The sequence below is a fragment of the Antechinus flavipes genome, chromosome 2 (genome assembly GCF_016432865.1).
Source record: "Antechinus flavipes isolate AdamAnt ecotype Samford, QLD, Australia chromosome 2, AdamAnt_v2, whole genome shotgun sequence".
In the NCBI taxonomy this organism is placed as follows: domain Eukaryota; kingdom Metazoa; phylum Chordata; class Mammalia; order Dasyuromorphia; family Dasyuridae; genus Antechinus; species Antechinus flavipes.
In genome coordinates this window covers 356,592,225-356,611,354 of record NC_067399.1, presented here as the reverse complement: position 1 = coordinate 356,611,354, position 19,130 = coordinate 356,592,225, and the positions used below count along the sequence as shown (strand labels likewise).

Sequence of the window (19,130 nt, the reverse complement as noted above, 5' to 3'; positions counted from 1 at the left end):
GTCTGTATCCCAAAGAGATCATAAAAAAAAGAAAAGGACACACATGTACAAAAATATTTGTAGAAGCCCTTTTTGTGGTGGCAAGGAACTGGAAATTGAATTTCCAACAATTGAGGAATGACTGAATAAGTTATAGTATACACATATAATGGAATATTATTTTATAAGACGAGAATGAACAGGCTGATTTCAGAAAAACCTGGAAAGACTTACATGAAATAAGAGAACTATGAAGACTGAATGTGAATCAAAGTAAAGTATTTTCACTTTTTTTTTTTTTTGGCAGTGTTGTTTGCTTGTTTTTTTGTTTTGTTTTGCTTTTTTGCTCAGGCAATTGGGATTAAGTGACTTGCCCAGGGTCACACCAATTAGGAAGTGTTATATGTCTGAGATCATATTTGAACTCAGGTCCTTCTGACTTCAGGGCTGGTGCTCTATCCACTGTGCCACCTAACTGCCTCCTGTGGGTTTTTTTTCCCCCTTTTGATATGATTTTTCTTGTGCAGCATAACAAATATGGAAATATGTTTAGAAGAATTACACATGTTAAAACCTACAGTGGATTGCTTTCTATCTAGGGAAGGGGAGAGGATAGAAGGAAAGGAGAAAAAAATTGGAATACAAGGTTTCACAAAAGTGAATGTTAAAAACTATCTTTGCATGTATTTGGAAAAATAAAAAACTAATTTTTTTTTTAAAGAGGATTTTGTATTTGAAGACCTCAGACCGTTGATAACACTGAATGATGCACATTTCCTGAAGAAAGATTATTAGAAACCAGATCAGGTATTTTCTATCTATACAAAGTCTATTTTCTTGTAGCTGACAAATAACCAGCCTCCTCAGGTGAGAAGACTTCAGACCTGAGCCTTTCATTTACTGCTGACTGTAACAATCCCCTGAAGAAATGTTGCTAGGGACTCAAACCAGACATCTCCCATCTGCCCTAATGCAGCCACTTATATCTGCATCAGGCAGAGGTAAGGTGTTTTCTACCTCCTATTGCTGCTCAATTCTCTTACCAGGATAACAAGAACCTCCAGTATAAATCAAAGTAAATCTCCTTTTAATTTCAGGCTTCCCATCTCTTACTACACCAGTACTTTGAGAGTAGAGGAGTGGTGCTCCCCACTCAATAAGGAACATTCTCACACCTGGACATACTTTTCAAATCCCAGTGACTCTGAAATCAGTATATCATCATACAAACTCCATTCTCTACCTTCTACCATTCAATTTCTCATCCCCTTTTACTCTCCCAAACCAAAATTAGTCTTAACTCCACCCAACCCTTTCATTTTACCCTCTAAAATGGCTGTTCCATAGGTATTAAATTCCCTTCATCTTAAATCTATTTCTCTTCCACTCCTTTAATTTAATAGCTATTACTGAAACCTGGCTTTCCTCTGATGACACAGCCTTCCTGGACATCCTTTCCAGTTATGGCTGCACCTTCACTCTCATTCCTAGACTCAATGGTAGAGGAAGCAGAGTTAGAAGAGGTTCTTCCTTCCCACTGCCACTTCCAAGTTCTGTCATTTTCTCAACTACTCAGTAAATATTCTTCCTTTATGATTCATACTATTCATATCTACCATGCTCAAGACTAAAGTGGAGGGAACAGAGGGAGAGTTTGTGCATGATTTTTTGTTTGCAGATGACTATGCACTTAATGTAACCTTCAAAGCTGAGATGCAACAAAGTATGGATCGATTCTCTGCCACTTATGCTAATTTTGGCCTAATACCCCTAAAAAAACATAGGTACTCCATGAGCCAACATACCAACATCCATATGTGGAACCACTGATGACAGCAAATAGATTTTGAATGCAGTGAATAATAACCTTGGCAGTATTTTCAGGAATGTGCACATAGACGATAAGATTGATGCATGGAATGCCAGAGCTAGCTCAGTGTTTGAAAAGCTCCAAAAAAAAGGTGTGGGTGAGAAGAGGTTATTAGCCTGCCTACTAAATTGAAGGTCTACAGAGCCATTGTGCTGAAGTCATTATCATATTCCTATGAAACCTGGAAAATATGCCAGTGCCATACCAGGAAACTGAATCACTTCCATTTGAATTGTCTTAGGAAGATTCTAAAGGCCACCCAGCAGGATAAGGTACTAGAAATTAAGGTCCTTTTACAAAATTTTAACTTCCACACATTCAAACTCTACTAAAGATACCACAACTCCAATGGACTGGCCACACTGTTTAAACACCAAACATACATTTGTGTTGGAATCTTTACAAACTGCTAACTAATTAGAGTTGATCTGATCTTACAAGAAGATGTTTTGGGCCAGAACCTGAAACAAGGTACTAAGTAGAACTAATTAGTACAATGCTTGTGTTTGCACCTTTACTCATTGGAGTTCACAAGTATGCCAGCTTCACAAAGTAAACTTTGTAACTTTGTGAGTTCACACCTCCCTTGAAGCTCTTTGGGCCAGAGAGCACTATGGGAGAAAACTCATAATCCCATTCTCTCAGAAGAGTCAGATATAAGGCCAGTGAACAGAGATCTATTCAAGAATATATTCCACTTGGCTGGCTGGTCGAAGAAGAGAGTTCAGCTGGTTGGAGAGGAGCACTCTGGTGCAGACACAGAGCACTTTGAGAGATTTCAGCTGGATTACTCCAGAAGCCCTCTCTCCGAGGCAAGAAAGAATATTTTCCATTTGGCTGGCTGGTGGCAGAAGAAGAGTTTTCAGAGGATAAAGCTACGAGTGGAGAGTTCAGTGGACAACCAGATTCATCTTCATCTCACACCACTGTAGTTGGTGGCTGGGCTCCTGCACTTCCCCCACTGAGACCAAGCTGGTCTGAAAGACTCACCAGAAAGCTAGCCAAGCCCCAAGTGAAGGAGACAAGAGATTCATTCCATCTCTGTGCTGGTTGGAGGCTGAAGAAAGCAGAGGCAGAGGCTAAAAGACAGAACCTTTGGATTTGGAGATATTTGGAGGGCTCTAAGCTAAACCGGCTGTGTTTTGAGAAGAACAAGAACTCCAACATTTTGAACTCCAACACATTTGCCTAAAAAAAACTATTACATGGAGAATTCACACAAGGCAAGCATTCACATAGAGATCAGAAGACGTGCTACAAGGACACTCTCAAGGTCTTTCTAAAGAACTTTGGAAGTGATTGCATGACATAGGACATGCTAGCAAAGAACTGCCAAGCATGGCATACCTACAATCAAAAAAGGTGCTGTGCTCTAAAAGTAAAGCAGAATTAAGTAGCTCAAAAGAAACATAAAATATACAAATTTATAGAGAATCCATCTCAAATGTTTACATGGACTATTTTTACCTGAACTGTGACAGTGCATTCCAAGATCATATTGGTCTGATCAGCTATAGTCAGTCACAGTGTAATTTGACTTTAACATGATGTTCATTTTGGTACTCTTCAAGAACAAAGGGCAAGAATCATCAGCATAAAGATAATGAAATCCACAGAAACTGATGAAATCACCAACTAAAATAGTCCTGAGGGAAAGAACCTTATGTGATGCCTATGTGAAGCAGCATGATCTGGATAAAGATATAATAAAGTGATAGAGAAGAACAAAGATGATCAGATAGACTGTGTGTGGAATAGAGAGAGATAAGGTGAAGAACTTACACAAATGTATGAATTCTTTTTCTGTACTTTATTTTCACTATTTCTGTGCTTCCCCTATGACCTGTATAATATGTGCAGGCTCATATTTACTTGAGCCTTAGCCAGTTATAAACATATTTACTTAATCTGAGCTGATGACATTTATCAGTATTTGACATCTATCAATATTTAATCTATTAGCTGGACCACTATCTGCTTGATTAAGCCTGAAAGCCTGATTTTTTGTTTCCTAGAAATCAGGAGATTTTGGAGAAACAGAAACCTTCCATTCCAATCTCTCCAAATAGCAACAACCAATTAGATACCTCCCCCTCCCCTTCTCAATACTCTGTTACTTGTGATGTAATCTCTTGTATAAAAGCTATGCATCTTTACTACTTCTTTAGCCCTCCTATCACGAGCTTTCTCTTTCTTATCTCGTGATGGGATGGCTCATCCTCTGGAGGTTTTCAATAAACAACTTTTCTGCTTTTTACCGAATGATCTCTGAGTAGTCAGGGTAAGGGTCTTCTACATCCCTTGCAGCTGGAAAAGACCCAGCGTAGAATAGTGTCCCAAAAACCTAGAAAGAAGAGAGTGTGAAAGAAAAGAGAGTGACTGACCAGTGTCAATAGCTGCCCAAAGATCAAGAACTGGGATGGTTGAGCAGTTAAAAAGTCATCAAGGGTAGCTTGTACAGTCTTGTGCATTAGGAAATTTGCTCTGTTATCAGCATTTTAAAAGACAGATTAGAAAAAGGAGAAAAGAGAAGCAATTAATAGTCCATCACAATATTATACATGAAAAACAAGAGGTAGAATTTTGAATAAAAAAAGATCAGAAAAGGATATTTCACGAGAAATATAAGTGACAAGGTCATAGGAACATCAGAATTGGTTCTATTTGAATAGAAGTGTTTCTTGTTCTGAATGGCCCTATTTCCCTAATTTGGCCAAGATCACTAACTTGTTTTCCTATGTATTTTTCCCTTCCCCCTCATCTCTTCACCATGATAACCCTTCACTTTTCTTCCTGCACAGACCTAGCCAAAAATCAAAAGTGATTTAGAGAGACTTATAATATGTGTCTTTATATATGGCAAGGGATTTTCAGTCATTACAATATGTGGTTCTTAGGCACAAATTCTAAGATCAAATACTTCAAAAGTTACTTCATTATTTCAATAATTCTTTTTCACCAGTCAATAGGCCTTCTTGATAATAAAACTGTATACAGAAAATTTGTCCCATTCTTCTGCTGTTCAACAACTCTGTTGACATTTTTTTCAGTGTCAATGCTCTTTTCCTATTGTTACATTATTATTTTTTTTTTTCATTTCAATGTTAAGGTCATGGGACTGAAGCTACATTTTAGTTTCAAATAGTCATTTAGCAACTCTCTATCAAGAAACTAGCGTAACAGAAAAAACAAAAACAATGAATAAGTTACTGATTCTTGCCCTCAAAGAATTCAATTACTTAGGTGAATAATATGTATATAATAATATGACAACACAACGTAATTTCTGTAAGGTTCAACAGAGGTACAAAATGCAACAAGAATTGCAAGAGAAAAAGATCTCATCCAACTTAAGTAGGTAAGATGACCGAAGATACAAAGTAAAGATATTCTTATCCATGGAGACAAGAACTTTAAATATTATTAATTATTATTAAAAATTTAAAATTATTAATAACTAATATTAAATGTTAAATAAAAAACTTAAAACTAAAAATATCTGTTGAGCTGAATTTTAGATAGGCTAAGTTGAAAGGACACTTCAATGAGCCTGAAGATAGATACAAGAGATGTTATTTAGCAACATTTCAACTAACTCTGACAGACATAAAAGAGAAAAGAAAAAACCCCAGTGACACTGATACATTGTTAATGGAATTGTGAATACATCCAGCCATTCTAGAGAGCGATTTGGAACTAGGCTCAAAAAGTTACCAGACTGTGCATACCCTCTGATCCAGCAGTGTTACTACTGGGCTTATATCCCAAAGAGATCTTAAAGAAGGGAAAGGGACCTGTATGTGCAAGAATATTTGTGGCAGCCTTCTTTGTAGTGGCCAGAAACTGGAAACTGAGTGGATGCCCATCAATTGGAGAATGGCTGAATTTATATGAATATTATGGAATAATAATAAGAAATGACCAGCAGGATGATTTCAGAAAGAACTGGAGAGACTTACATGAACTGATGCTGAATGAAATGAGCAGGACCAGGAAATCATTATATACTTCAACAACAATACTATATGATGATCAATTCTGATGGATGTGGCCCTCTTCAACAATGAGATGAACCAAATCAGTTGCAATAGAGCAATAATGAATTGAACCAGCTACACTCAGTGAAAGAACTCTGGGAAATGAGTATAGAATATTTATGAGTATAGAATTTCATAGAATTCCCAATCCCTCTATTTTTGTCTGACTGAATTTTTGATTTCCTTCACAGGTTAATTGTACACTATTTCAAAATCCAATTCTTTTTGTACAGCAAAATAACTGTATGGACATGTTGTACTTAACTTATACTTTAATATATTTAACATGTATTGGTCAACCAACCATCTGGGGGAGGGGGTGAGAGGAAGGAGCAGAAAAATTGGAACAAAAGGTTTTACAATTGTCAATGCTGAAAAATTACCCATGCATATATCTTGTAAATACAAAACTAATTTAAAAAAAGAAAAAATCCCAGTGTTTTTATATGAAGATTGACCATGAAGATATATAGAATGCATCCTGATGTCGTGTTTGATGACATGCAAACAGAATCAAAATCCTAGAATTAACAACCTCCCCAAGTGATTCATGCCAACCAAGCATTTCTTTCAATGCATTTGAATAATTTCCTTTCACTCTTCAAATAGAAATTTTAAAACAATTTCAGAGTTACTACCAATTAATTGACTAATCTATAAATATCTGTATTTACTGAAAGCCTAATACCATTAATACTGTTTATTTGCTGCATCTAAGCATTCTAATCTACTCTAAGTAAAGCTGACATAAGTGTGAATAAAGTAAAAAAGAGATAACATTCTTTCATCTAACTAAAATATATTTATTTGCAACAGTGATCTTAATAGAAAAAGCCTTCCCATATTAAAAAAAAAAAAAAGTCCTGAGAAAGAAAAGTTAATTTTTACAATTGTGAATAGTAAAAGAATTTTAACCATAGAATTAAAAAATTTGAGAAGCTGGACTACTGTACCCATAAAATTTAATCAAAGAATGGAATTCCTACTATAACAGTTAATAAACGGTCACCCTTTGTAGTTTATATAAGCTTCAGCAAAAGCCCAGGCTTGTATGTTATTACAGATGAGGGAGTTGGGCTATCTTAGAGGTTCTTAACTGTTTCTGTGTCATGCTCAAAGAATACTGAAACCTAAGGAACCCCCTTCTCAAGATAATTTTTTAAAAATTCATAATTGAGCATTTAGGGTTAGAGTGGGTGGATAGAGTGGTGGATCAGTAGAATAAATAAGTTATACAATATACAATAATAGAAGACCATGTGTATGATAAACACAAAGATCCAAGCTCTTAGGGTAAGAACTCAACATCTGATCAAAATTGGCTAGAAAACTGAAAAGTTTAGCAGAAACTAGGCACAGATTACCTTCTCCACCATATACCATGTTAAAGTCAAAATGGATAAATGATTCAGATATAAAGATAACATTAAGTAAATTAGAGGAACATGGAAAAATTTACCTGTCAGATAGGACATCTAGGGATGATATGGGAAGAGTTTATGACAAAAAGAAACAGAGGGGATTACAGAAAGTAAAATAGACAAATTCTGATTACATGACATTAAAAAGCTTTTTGTACAAATTAAACTAATCATCAAAATCAGAAGAAAACAGGAAACTGGGAGGAAAATTTTTACAAGTTTCTCTGAGAAAGGTCTCATTTTTCAAATATATAAGTGAGATAAATTTTTAAAAATACCAGTGATTGATATAAAAAAGGACTTAGCAAGAGAAATCAAAATTATTATTGTTGTTCAGTTGTTTTCAGTCATTTCCAACTCTCTATGAATCCCATTTGGGGTATTCTTAGCAAAGATACTGGAGTATTTTGTCACTTCTTTCTCCAGCTAATTTTGCAAGTGAAACCAAAGCAAATAAGGTTATAAGTGTCTAGTGTCACAAAACTATTAAGTATCTGGGGCAAGATTTGAACTCATGAATATGAGGCCTACAGTTCATCACCTAACTGCTAAAAGCTATTTAAAATGACAGGGAAACAATGTTCTAAATTTTTACTGATTAAAAAAAAATGCAAATTAAAACAACTCTGAGATTCTGTCTCATACCTATCTGTATTACACACTAACATAACAAATTGTGGAAGGGAGATAAAAAATACTAATTCACTGTTGCTGAAGTTGTGAACTCAGCCAACCATTCTGGAAAGCAATGTGGAATTATTATGCCCAATGGACTATAAAACTATGCATACATATCCTTTGATCCAGCAAGACTAGTATTAAATCTGTATCTAAAAGGGAAGAAAAAAGAAAAGGACCAATAGTTACAAAAATATTTATAACAGCTTTTTTTTGAAGTGGCAAAGAATTAGATGCCTATCAACTGGGGAACAGTTAAACAAGTTGTGGTATTCAGTTGTAATGGAATATTATTGTAATGATGATCAGGATGGTTTCAGAAAAACCTGGGAAGACTTAGATGGACTCGTGAAAAGTGAAATGAGAACAACTAAGAGAACATAGTTCACAGTAACTGTAATAGTGAAAGGATGATCAACTGTGAAAGGTTTAACCGCACAGATCAAGATAATAATGCAAGACAATTGCTTCTTTATTGTTCATTTATTTCCCCAATTACATATAAAAGCAATTTTTAACATTTTTTTTAATTGAGATCCATATTATCTCTTTCCCTCTTTTTCCTCCTCCTTCCTTGAAAAAGCAAGCAATTTGATATGGGTATACATGTTCAGTCAAGAAAACCCTATTTCCACATTAGTCATATTGTGAGAAAACAAGACCAAACAAAAAAATAAAAAAAAAAACAAAGTAAAGAAAAAGTATGCTTCAATCTGCATTCAGACTCCATCAGTTCTTTCTCTGAAGATAAGATAGCATTTTTCATCATAATCGAAGACAATTCTTTAAAAACAATGATGCTATCTACTTCCAGAAACAGAATGGAGGGACTCTTAAATGCAGAGTGAATCATACTTAAAAAACAAAAACAAAAACAAAACAACCTTTATTTTTATTTTTACTATTTTTTTTCACAAGATAGTTAACATGTTTTACATGACCTCACATGTTTAACAGAAATCAAATTGATTGCTTTCTCAAGGAGGGTAGAAGAGAGGGAAAGAGAGAATTTTTTATACATAATTAATTGCCAAGTATTTGATAAAATAAAATAATTTCTTAAAAATTCATAATTGAAAGAAGCACTTGAAGTTTAGTAAAACTAAAGATACAAATTTTCTTTCCATCCAAAATTATCCATGAATACCATGTTAATACCTTTCTTTTAGATATCCTAAGGTTCCTTCCAGTTCTAGGTCAAAGATCCTAAATGTGAGAAAACTCTGTAATAAGAATGAGAAAAGCAAATCCAAGAGGATAGTAGAAATAGCTGTAACAACGTAAATAGAAACACTTAAAAAAAAAAGCTAAACTAACATAAGCAACAAAATTCAGGTCAAGTGCATTTGTCAATGTCAGTATCCAGTTATTAAAAATTAGTACACATCCTTTTCTGTTAACATTCAATAACCACTCTAAATAATACTCTATATAATAATACTCTAAAATGGCATGATGTTATTAGTTTGGAAAACAATTTGTGAAAACTGTGGCTTTAGATATTTCTTGGAAAATATTTACTGTATCAAAAACAAAAAGTGCCCCCTAAAGTTTGAATTTGTAGTATATGACATTTTCAAAATTCTTATCAGACTCAAGAATTTTACCAGTGATAAAAAGAAAAACTTGTCATTTTCCTAGTCAGTCAACTTTTACTTAAGACAGCATAATGTAGCAAAAATATAGGATCAGGAATTCTAAGATCTGGTACTTGTTCTGTTATTGTTTGTCAAGTCATTCATCTCTGGGCCTTAGTTTCTTCTTATATAAAATAATAAGTTGGCTTCAATAATTTATAATGCTAAGATTTGAAGACAAAAATATCTAACTTTTCTTTTCTTTTTTTTTTTCCTTCTCGAACTAATGTAAAGGGCAACAAGGCCTAATATTTTCTTTGCACTGCCTTCCATTCTACAAATCTATTTTTATCTAAAGTGTAAAACTCTGGCATACAGACACTATGTTGTATTTAGGTGCTGCTGTACAGCATCTAGAAAGAAGAGGTCTCTCTTGCCTACCTATACTGGAGTCAAGCAATGATGCAAAAGAGTATAGCAAAGTAAATAAATATAATTGTGGACCTGGAGTCCGGAAGACTTTAGGTTCAAATCCTAGCTTTGATCTTACATTAGCAACAATTCAAACATAGGCAAATAGACTCTTAAGTCCCATTTTCCTCATCTGCAAAATGGGGAAAATAATTTCTGTAGTTATTATCAGAAGATAATTTGAAAATCATTGCAATAATGTATATAAAACATTTTGCAAACTTAAAGATGCAAGAGTCAATTATTAGCTATCTTTCTCTGTGTACTAGATTTCCCTCTGCTTTGGGGGTGGTGGGGGTGGTGGAGGGGATCCCTACTTCAGCTTTGCTACTGAAACGGAGTTGCTCGGCTTGGCATCCTCAGTTGGTATTCCTTATTGCGTGACCACCCCCCAACAGAGATATGCCAATTCCAGGAGAAATTCAAGCCCACCTCACAGCATCAATAGACTCATTCTCGGATCCGTCGCACATTTCCCTCCCCCACGAGCTAGCAAAAGGGAAAAAAAAAAAAAAAAAAAAAAAAAAACATCAAACCTCACCCCGGAGCTCCACCTGTCAGTTCCGGCAGAGGCCCGTCCCTCAGGGCGCAAGGCCGGAGCAGCCGGGGTCCCGTACAAGTGAGATCCGCTTCGTCCAGTTGGGGCCTGGCAGGGGAGACTCCCAGAACTCAATCAAATCCGGAAAAAATCAGATCACAGCCTCTTCCTCTCGGCAACAGCGGCCAGTCCGCCCCATGCTTCCTCTCCAAGAGGAGAAGCTACTCACCGTCCAGGGAGACGAACTGCCCCACTGCGGAGGAGCCGCCGCCACTATTCTCCACGAACTGCACCTCGGATACGATGATGTTGTCCTCCAGCACGGAACCACAGCCCGTGCATACCGCATCGCCGCGGCCTGGGTCTAGTTCTATGTCCGTGCCGCCGCAACTCCGGCACACGCGGCCCGTCATTTTGACACCCACAGACCCTCAGCCACTAAAATCCAAGTGGGTCTCTTCCCAGATCAAGTAACTGTTCAGCGTCCCAGTTTAGAGACCGGCAGCTGCAGATGCGAATCGCTCCAATGTCCTGGAATCCAACTCCCGTTTGGGCCTCTTTCTCCTCTCGCGATGCTGCCAAACGGTCCCGCCCCCTCTATCTTCCTCTCTCCTCCCCTCCCTTTCGGCTCTCAGAGGCGGAGTGGCGGCAGCTAGGAGATGCGAACCGCCTTCTGAACTGTCACTAACTGCCAGCGACGCTCACTGCTCCAAGACAAGAGAGGCGAAGAAAGGGCCTCAACGATTAAGCTGCGAGGTTCGAATAAGGTTCTTGGTACTTCCAAGCCTGGCTGGCCGCCTAGCGTCGTAAACCAGTAGGAGCCTGACTCGATCCTGCTCCAGGGAGACAGAGTTAAAGGGGAGGATACCACTGAGGACGCGCTTTCTTGTCTGCTCAGTCTGTCTCCTCCTCCTCTTCCCCTTCTCCACAGTTCTGCTCAAATGTTCACCAGAGCGTTAAGCATACATGCTTTGATGTGCTGACGGATGCAAATACGGAGCCAGTTAAAATCATTTGAGAGCAACAAGAATTTCGAAGGAAACACCAAGGAGAAATTCCTCTAAAGCGGATATAAAAGCACCTCACTTTATGGGATTGTTCTGAGCACCACATGGCAAGGCATATTATACCAAGTTATAGCTTTTGAGTGAGATAAAATACTATCGTGCTGTTTAAAAAAAAGTGAGAGATAGTTTCATCTGGGAAGATTTATCTGAACTGATGCAAAAGTGAAGTGAGAAATAGAATAATTTACACAATTAAAACAAAAATGTAAAAATAACTATGAGAGACTTAGCAACTCTTATCAGCACAATATCCCACCACAATTCCAAGAGATAGAGCTTGGGGGTGGGGATAATAAGGAGGCATTGTATGGCTGGAGAACAGAATAAATGTCTCTTAAGTCTTTTCTCATCACACCCTTTCTCCAAGGGAGTTGGAGGTTTGGGGCCAGAGAGAGGGATGGATCCCTGATTAGAATTATATCTTCCTGCTCACTTAAATAGCACTCATCTAAAGAATAGGATGTTTATGTACAATCACTGTTCACTACGTGGAAAGACACAAAACAACCAGCAATTTGATCCCTTCCCACCAATTCCCAGTTTGATATCTTACATAAAACTTAGCCAAGAATCCCATTTATCCAAATAGGCAAAATAGAAGCCAAAGAAAGTATAATAAAACAATATATACTAGACAATGCAGTGCAAAGAAGCTCTGCCATTGGGAACAACTGAATCTAAACTTAAGGAAGGGGGGGGTGGGAAAAGAAGGTAAGGAGGAGAGAGAAAAATGAGAGGAGAGGAGAGGAGTCTGACTCAGGGAGAAAGAACAGAAGAGAGGAAGTAGAAGGGAAAAAGATCAAGTCTAATGAGGAAAACTAGGGACAGGCATATGACAGAGACTGCCATCTTCTTCCCAGGATTCCATAAGTGACCTAAAGCAGGCTTGGCAATTTTCATTTTTTCTCTAGATTTGGAAGTCAGAAGTTTCTGAAGCAATTGCCCAAGAAAAACAACTGCAAAAAGACTTAAGATCTCTCCTCCCTTCTCCTGTTCTACCCAACTGCTTTCTGACTCTGAGATAAACTGAAGGCATTGATCTCTACCAATGACATGAGAGTCCTGTGTCAATGGGTCTGGGAACTTGGATTATGATGAAAAATGCAATCTACCTCCAGATAACAAACTGAGCACAAACTGAAGCCTATTTTTAAATTTTTTTCTTGCTTTTTAAAAAAGACCATGACTAATACAAATTTTTTTTTAATGTATAATTGTATATTTGTAATTGGATTTCTATTTTCTTGCCTTCTCAAGTGGGTGAGGAAATGGAAGGAGAAAGAAACTTTGGAACTGAAAGTAAAATGGAATAAAGAACTTTAAGAATGAGCTGAGCCATGAAAGAAAACAGGAATTGTCCTATTTTCCTCTTTATTTTTGATGTAATATGATTTTGTGGCCCCCTGATTTTGGGGAGGGGGACACTTCTAACAATAAGTTAGTAAATCCTAAATCTTCTGGTTTTGGAGTCTGCCTCAGAGACTTCCCACATTCCCAATCTAAGAACAACAATCTGTCTGATTCTGAATAGATCACTTCTCAAATCATTGCTGACTGATAATCTTGTCAGTGATAACCAAATTCTGGAGAGCATTCCTCTGGACCATAGAATTAGCATGTCAATGACAGATAGCTGAATAAAGGGGTCTCCTCTCAGCACTTTGCTCATTTCTTTTGGAACTTAGCCTGCTTGTAATGGTGTTACAATTAAACTTTGCCCCTTGACTAGGAAATGGGTTCAAGCCTGCAAATTTTTTAAAGATACCTAGTGACATCAGTCTGTGACCCCAAGTTTTTGAAGACCCCTTCCCAACCTCAACACTTTCTCTTCACATTCCTTTCTTACTACTCTTTGGTTTCTTCCATCCTTTCCCCACATTTGTTTCATTCTAAATTTAAAGCTTCAGTTTCTTTACTTTGCCTTGGTTGTTGTCTGCATGCTCTTTTTTCTAACTCTATTCTCCCAACACTGCTATCTTCATTTTTTCTTCCAGTTCCCTTTTCTCCCTTCTCTTCTCCCTCTCTTTATCTTCATTTTTTCTTTCCTCCTATTGATTTCTCCCAGAATGCATTCTCATTTTTACTATGTCCATTCTTTACGAGTCCTAAAATCAATGCTGATTACCTAGTCTCCATTCTCATTCTCTTCTACCACCTATCTTAATTTCCCAACTCATCATTTTCATTATTGAAGCCCTATCCTCATTTTCTTTCATCCCAAGTCCTAATTTGATTCCACTCCTACTGTCCAGACCTCCTTCTGTAAGTTCCTTTTCTGCTTTATTCTCCCTTATTCCCTTTTATCACCCACCATTCTTCTATGCCCTCAGATTTATATTATTATTCTTGGCATCTTCCAATTCTCCTTCCTGTACATCAGGGGTTTTTAACCTGGCATCCTTGGACTGTGAATTTTGATGGAAAAAAAAAATCTCATCTTTATATTCACTAGGGCATCTAGATAGTAAAATGGATAGAGTTCTGTACCTGGAGAAATGAAGACCTAAATTCAAATCTGATCTCAGACACTATATGATTGTATGCAAGTGACTTAACCAGGTTTGCCTCAGTTCCCTCATATGTAAAAAAAGCTAAAGAAGGAAATGGCAAACCACTACAGCATCATTGCTAAGAAAACCCCAAGTGAGATCACAAATAGACATGACCAAAAAAAAAAAAAAAACAACCTAATAACATATGGTGAGTAAAATGACTGAGGCACAATTTTTTCCTTACATTTTATTAACAGTTACACATATAGTTATTAATAAAATGGGATAGACTCAACTGAATAGATCAGTGACCTGAGCATGATCTGTTTTTTATTTAGGCTAGCAGTAATCAATGAAGGCTGACCTCTCAATGGCCAAAGACTCTTGAGTGTACCTAACTGGGTCTTTTTAATGTAGTTGTGTCTTCCTTCTAATTGGTCTGATGGTCCATCATTGGGACTTCCCTTGGGAAAGAAAATTCCAATGGCAGGCATTTTAATGAGAAAGTAAGTTAACAGTGGTCTCAGCTCCTTTTATTTGGAAGACCAGGCAATAGGATTAATCCGCATTTAGAGAAAGTGGGTCAGCCTTCAGAAGCTGAAAAAGCCCCTCTCTGACAATTGTGGAATGCTAATTGATTTATGGGTTTCAGCTGCTTCTGGTAATCTTGGCTACAAAAGTAAAACCATGCCACTCAGGATTCCTTCCCCTGATTAACCTTCCAAATTACCCTTAAATTTGAGGAGAAGGAAGAAAAGGCAAACAGTTCCTTAGTTCTTTGTTTACCTCTAAACAAAGAAAGGATTTCACTTTAAACTGATTAATTAGCAAAATGTCCCAGGGGATATTCAACTAGCCATTATTTGGGACTGAAAGAGACTGCTTTTTGGGTTAGACTGAGAAATAGGGTTTGATAAAATGGGAAATAGGATGGATAACAGCGATATTGATTATTAAATGATGCAACATATTTTTCTGTTGGAGTTCAAATGTTGGGTTCTTGTTCTTCTTTAAAATATTATAAAAGTTCTCTCTAGGTGCCTTCCCTGAATCAGGATTTTGTCGGTCCCTGTTCGGGCGCCAAAATGTGGTGAGCTTTTTCTTCTCAAAACGCAGCCAGATCTTTTATTATCTCCAATACAGCCCGGTTAGCTTAGAGGTCCATTCCTCTGCTTGGTTCCAAGAGCTCCCTCCGTCCGTGGTCGCCAAATCCAAAGGTTTTGTCCTTCAGCCTCTGCCTCTGCTTTCTTCAGCCTCCAACCAGCACAGAGATGGAATGAATCTCTTGTCTCCTTCACTTGGGGCTCGGCTAGCTTTCTGGTGAGTCTTTCAGACCAGCTTGGTCTCAGTGGGGGAAGTGCAGGAGCCCAGCCACCAACTCCTCTCCAATGCAACTGAACTCTCTTCTGCGACCAGCCAGCCAAGTGGAAAATATATTCTTTCTTGCCTTGCCTCGGAGAGAGGGCTTCTGGCGTAATTCCGCTGAAATCTCGACTTGTAGCTTCTTCACTCTGAAAAACTTCTTTGACTCGCCCATTGAAGCTCTATTTATGCTCCTTCAAGAGAGGGATTGTGGGTTTTCTCCTATAGTGCTCTCTGGCCCAAAGAGCTTCAAGGGAGGTGTGGACTCATAAAGTTACAAAGTTTACTTTGCGAAACTCCCATACTTGTGAACTCCAATGAGTAAAAGTAATACAAGCCTTGTATTAGTTCTACTTAGTACCTTGTTTCAGGTTCTGGCCCAAAACATCTTGTAAGATTAGATCAACTCTAATTAGTTAGCCGTTTGTAAGGATTCCAACATTTTTCCAATTCCACCCCTTTGATTCACAGAGAAATAGTTTTCTCAATGAATCACTACCTAATATGCCAATTACTAATGGCATCCAACATATTCATCTTTCAGACTTTACTCATCCAGATACAAAAAAGTCCAGAAGACATTAAACATCAAAGAATCTTAATTATGAGGCATAACTATTTACCCATATGGGAATAGCGTGAGGGGAAAAGAGGAGAAAGAGACAGAGAGGAAAGAGAAGACAGGAGAAGGGAAGAGAGAGGAGAGAAGAGGGGAGGGGAGGGGAGAAGAGCTGAAGAATTGATAGAAACTATTAGGAGTTAATAGGAACTATTACTTTAGTAAGCAGGCTATATAGAAATAAGGGGAAGGAATGAGAGGAAAGAGATACATTAGGTGTCTTAGTAACCCATTTCCACTCTACATTTAATTGGTTCATCATATCTTAAGATTCAGACATCTCATAACAGTTGTCTGGTTTCTAAAAACATCTATAGACATCTGGTCTTTGAAAACCTCTCAGGCATTCTAGAATGTTCAGGTTACTTGTAGAAATTCTTAGATGTTTCTGTTATATCTTTTGCAAAAGAGATGTCAGTGCAATTTAATGCAGTTTAGTTTTGCTTTGACAAAAACTAGGTCACGTGATAAAAGTTAATTTAAATCTTATGACTCTAATCCAATTGCTACTTTGGAGAATCACTTGGAGTTCACTTGATACTTTGGAGAATTTAAGTTTTTACATTCTTTTTTTTTTCTTTATTAAAATCTTGTAATTTGTGAAGTTGTGGTTAATTTTCCTTTAAAAATCATGATGTACATCAAAATGAGAAAATCAGTAAATGAAAGCCAAAATGAGTAACTGAAAATCCCATAATGTTCAAAGAACAGATAATGAAACTAGTCGTCAGTCAGCAAGAGGCTAAGGTACTATGAAGGTAGTATTATTACCTATGTTTTCAATTGTTTGGTTATTTTTGTTTGTTATAAAAGATAATTACCAGTTGGACAGTAGGCAAATACATCCAGAAATAACTTGTAAAAAGATATCAAAACCTGCTTAAAATAAAATGTGTAAGATAAAAAGATTGTAAGGAATCTTAGAAGGTCATATAAGTAAACCAAAATATGGCAACTTCAACAAATGACCACCTAGCCTCCTTCCACTTAAAGATCTCTAGTAATAGGGAACTTGTTGAGGCAGCAGTAGATACTGCTGGCTTTTTTAAAAAAAATTTATTTTATTTTATAATAACTTTTTATTGACAGAACCCATGCCAGGGTAATTTTTTACAATATTATCCCTTGCACTCACTTCTGTTCCGATTTTTCCCCTCCCTCCCTCCACCCCCTCCCCTAGATGGCAAGCAGTCCTATGTATGTTAAATATGTTGCAGTATATCCTAGATACAATATGTGTAAGCAGAACCAAACAGTTCTCTTGTTGCACAGGGAGAATTGGATTCAGAAGGTAAAAATACCCCGGGAAGAAAAAACAAAAATGCAAATATTTTACATTCATTTCCCAGTGTTCTTTCTTTGGGTGTAGCTGCTTCTGTCCATCCTTGATCAACTGAAACTGAGTTAGATCTCTTTGTCAAAGAAATCCACTTCCATCAGAATACATCTTCATACAGTATCATTATTGAGGTATATAATGATCTTCTGGTTCTGCTCATTTCACTTAGCATCAGTTCATGTAAGTCTCTCCAAGCCTCTCTCTATTCATCCTGCTAGTCATTTCTTACAGAACAATAATATTCCATAACATTCATATACCACAATTTACCCAACTATTCTCCAATTGATGGGCAGCCATTAATTTTCCAGTTTCTAGCCACTACAAACAGGGCTGCCACAAACATTTTGGCACATACAGGTCCCTTTCCCTTCTTTAGTATCTCTTTGGGGTATAAGCCCAGTAATAGCACTGCTGGATCAAAGGGTATGCACAGTTTGATAACCTTTGGGCCATAATTCCAGATTGCTCTCCAGAATGGTTGGATTTGTTCACAACTCCACCAACAATGCCTTAGTGTCCCAGTTTTCCCGCATTCCCTCCAACATTCATCATTATTTTTTCCTATCATCTTAGCCAATCTGACAGGTATGTAATGGTGTCTCAGAGTTGTCTTAATTTTACTGCTGACTTTTCAACAAAAATAATCAGCTAAAAATGAAAAATACAATCTTGTGCTTGCACCTTTACTTATTGGAGTTCACACGCTTGGGAGATTTCAGGGTTTAGTATGAGATATTTGAATTCATACCTCCCTTGAAGCTCTTAGGGCCAGAGAGCACTATAAGAGAAAACCCATAATCCCATTCTATCAGAAGAGTCATATATAAGCCCAGTAAAGAGAGATTCATTCCAATATTTTTCCACTTGGCTGGCTGGTGGCAGAAGAGAGTTCAGCTGGATTGGAGAGGAGCACCCTGGTGCAGACATAGAGCACTTTGGGAGACTAAGAACCAGAAGCCCTCTCTCGGAGGCAAGACAGATTCAACTTGGAGCTGGATTGGAGGCTGAAGAAAGCAGAGGCAGAAGCAAAGGACAAAGCCTTCTCTCCGAGGCAAGAGAGATCCATTTCATTTTCCACTTGGTTGGCTGGAGCTAAAAGAACAAATTTAAAAACCCCAATACAAAATTTTAAATTCTGAAAATAAAAGAAGAGAATAATAAAGTTGAAAGCAATTATTGAACTAATAAACAAAACTAAGAGTTGGTTTTATTAAAAAAACAAACAACAAATTAGATAAAGCTTTAATTTGATTAGAAAAAGGAAAGAAAAAAATAAAATTGTTAGTATTAAGAATGAAAAGGGTGAATGTCCCACCAATGAAGAGGAAATTAGAGCAATAATTAGGAGCTATTTTGTCCAACTATATTCCAATAAATATGATAATTTAAGTGAAATGCATAATAATTACAAAACTATAGATTGCCCAGATTAAAAAGAGGAGGAAATAAATTACTTAAAATAGTCCCATTTTAGAAAAATAAATTAAACAAGCTATTAATGAATTCCTTAAGGAAAAATCTCCAGACCTAGGTGGATTTATAAATGAATTTTACTAAACATTTACAGAATTATTAATTAGAATACTATACAAATCTATTTGGAAAAATAGGTGATGAAGTCCTACAAGTCCTTTTATGAAACAGATATGATGCTGATACCTAAACCAGGTAGGGTTA

At 37.0% G+C, this 19,130-nt stretch overlaps 1 protein-coding gene across 1 annotated transcript in view; it reads right to left on the bottom strand.

Moving 5' to 3' along the window:
- The window catches only part of BRF1 (BRF1 RNA polymerase III transcription initiation factor subunit), a 160,060-nt gene extending 147,090 nt beyond the window's left edge, over positions 1-12,970 (bottom strand). The window contains exon 1 of the mRNA XM_051978109.1: positions 10,801-12,970. Within this exon, the coding sequence (XP_051834069.1) occupies positions 10,801-10,984 (184 nt within the window). The 5' untranslated portion in view covers positions 10,985-12,970. The remainder of the gene's footprint in view (positions 1-10,800) is intronic.
- Between the last annotated feature and the right edge of the window lie 6,160 nt (positions 12,971-19,130).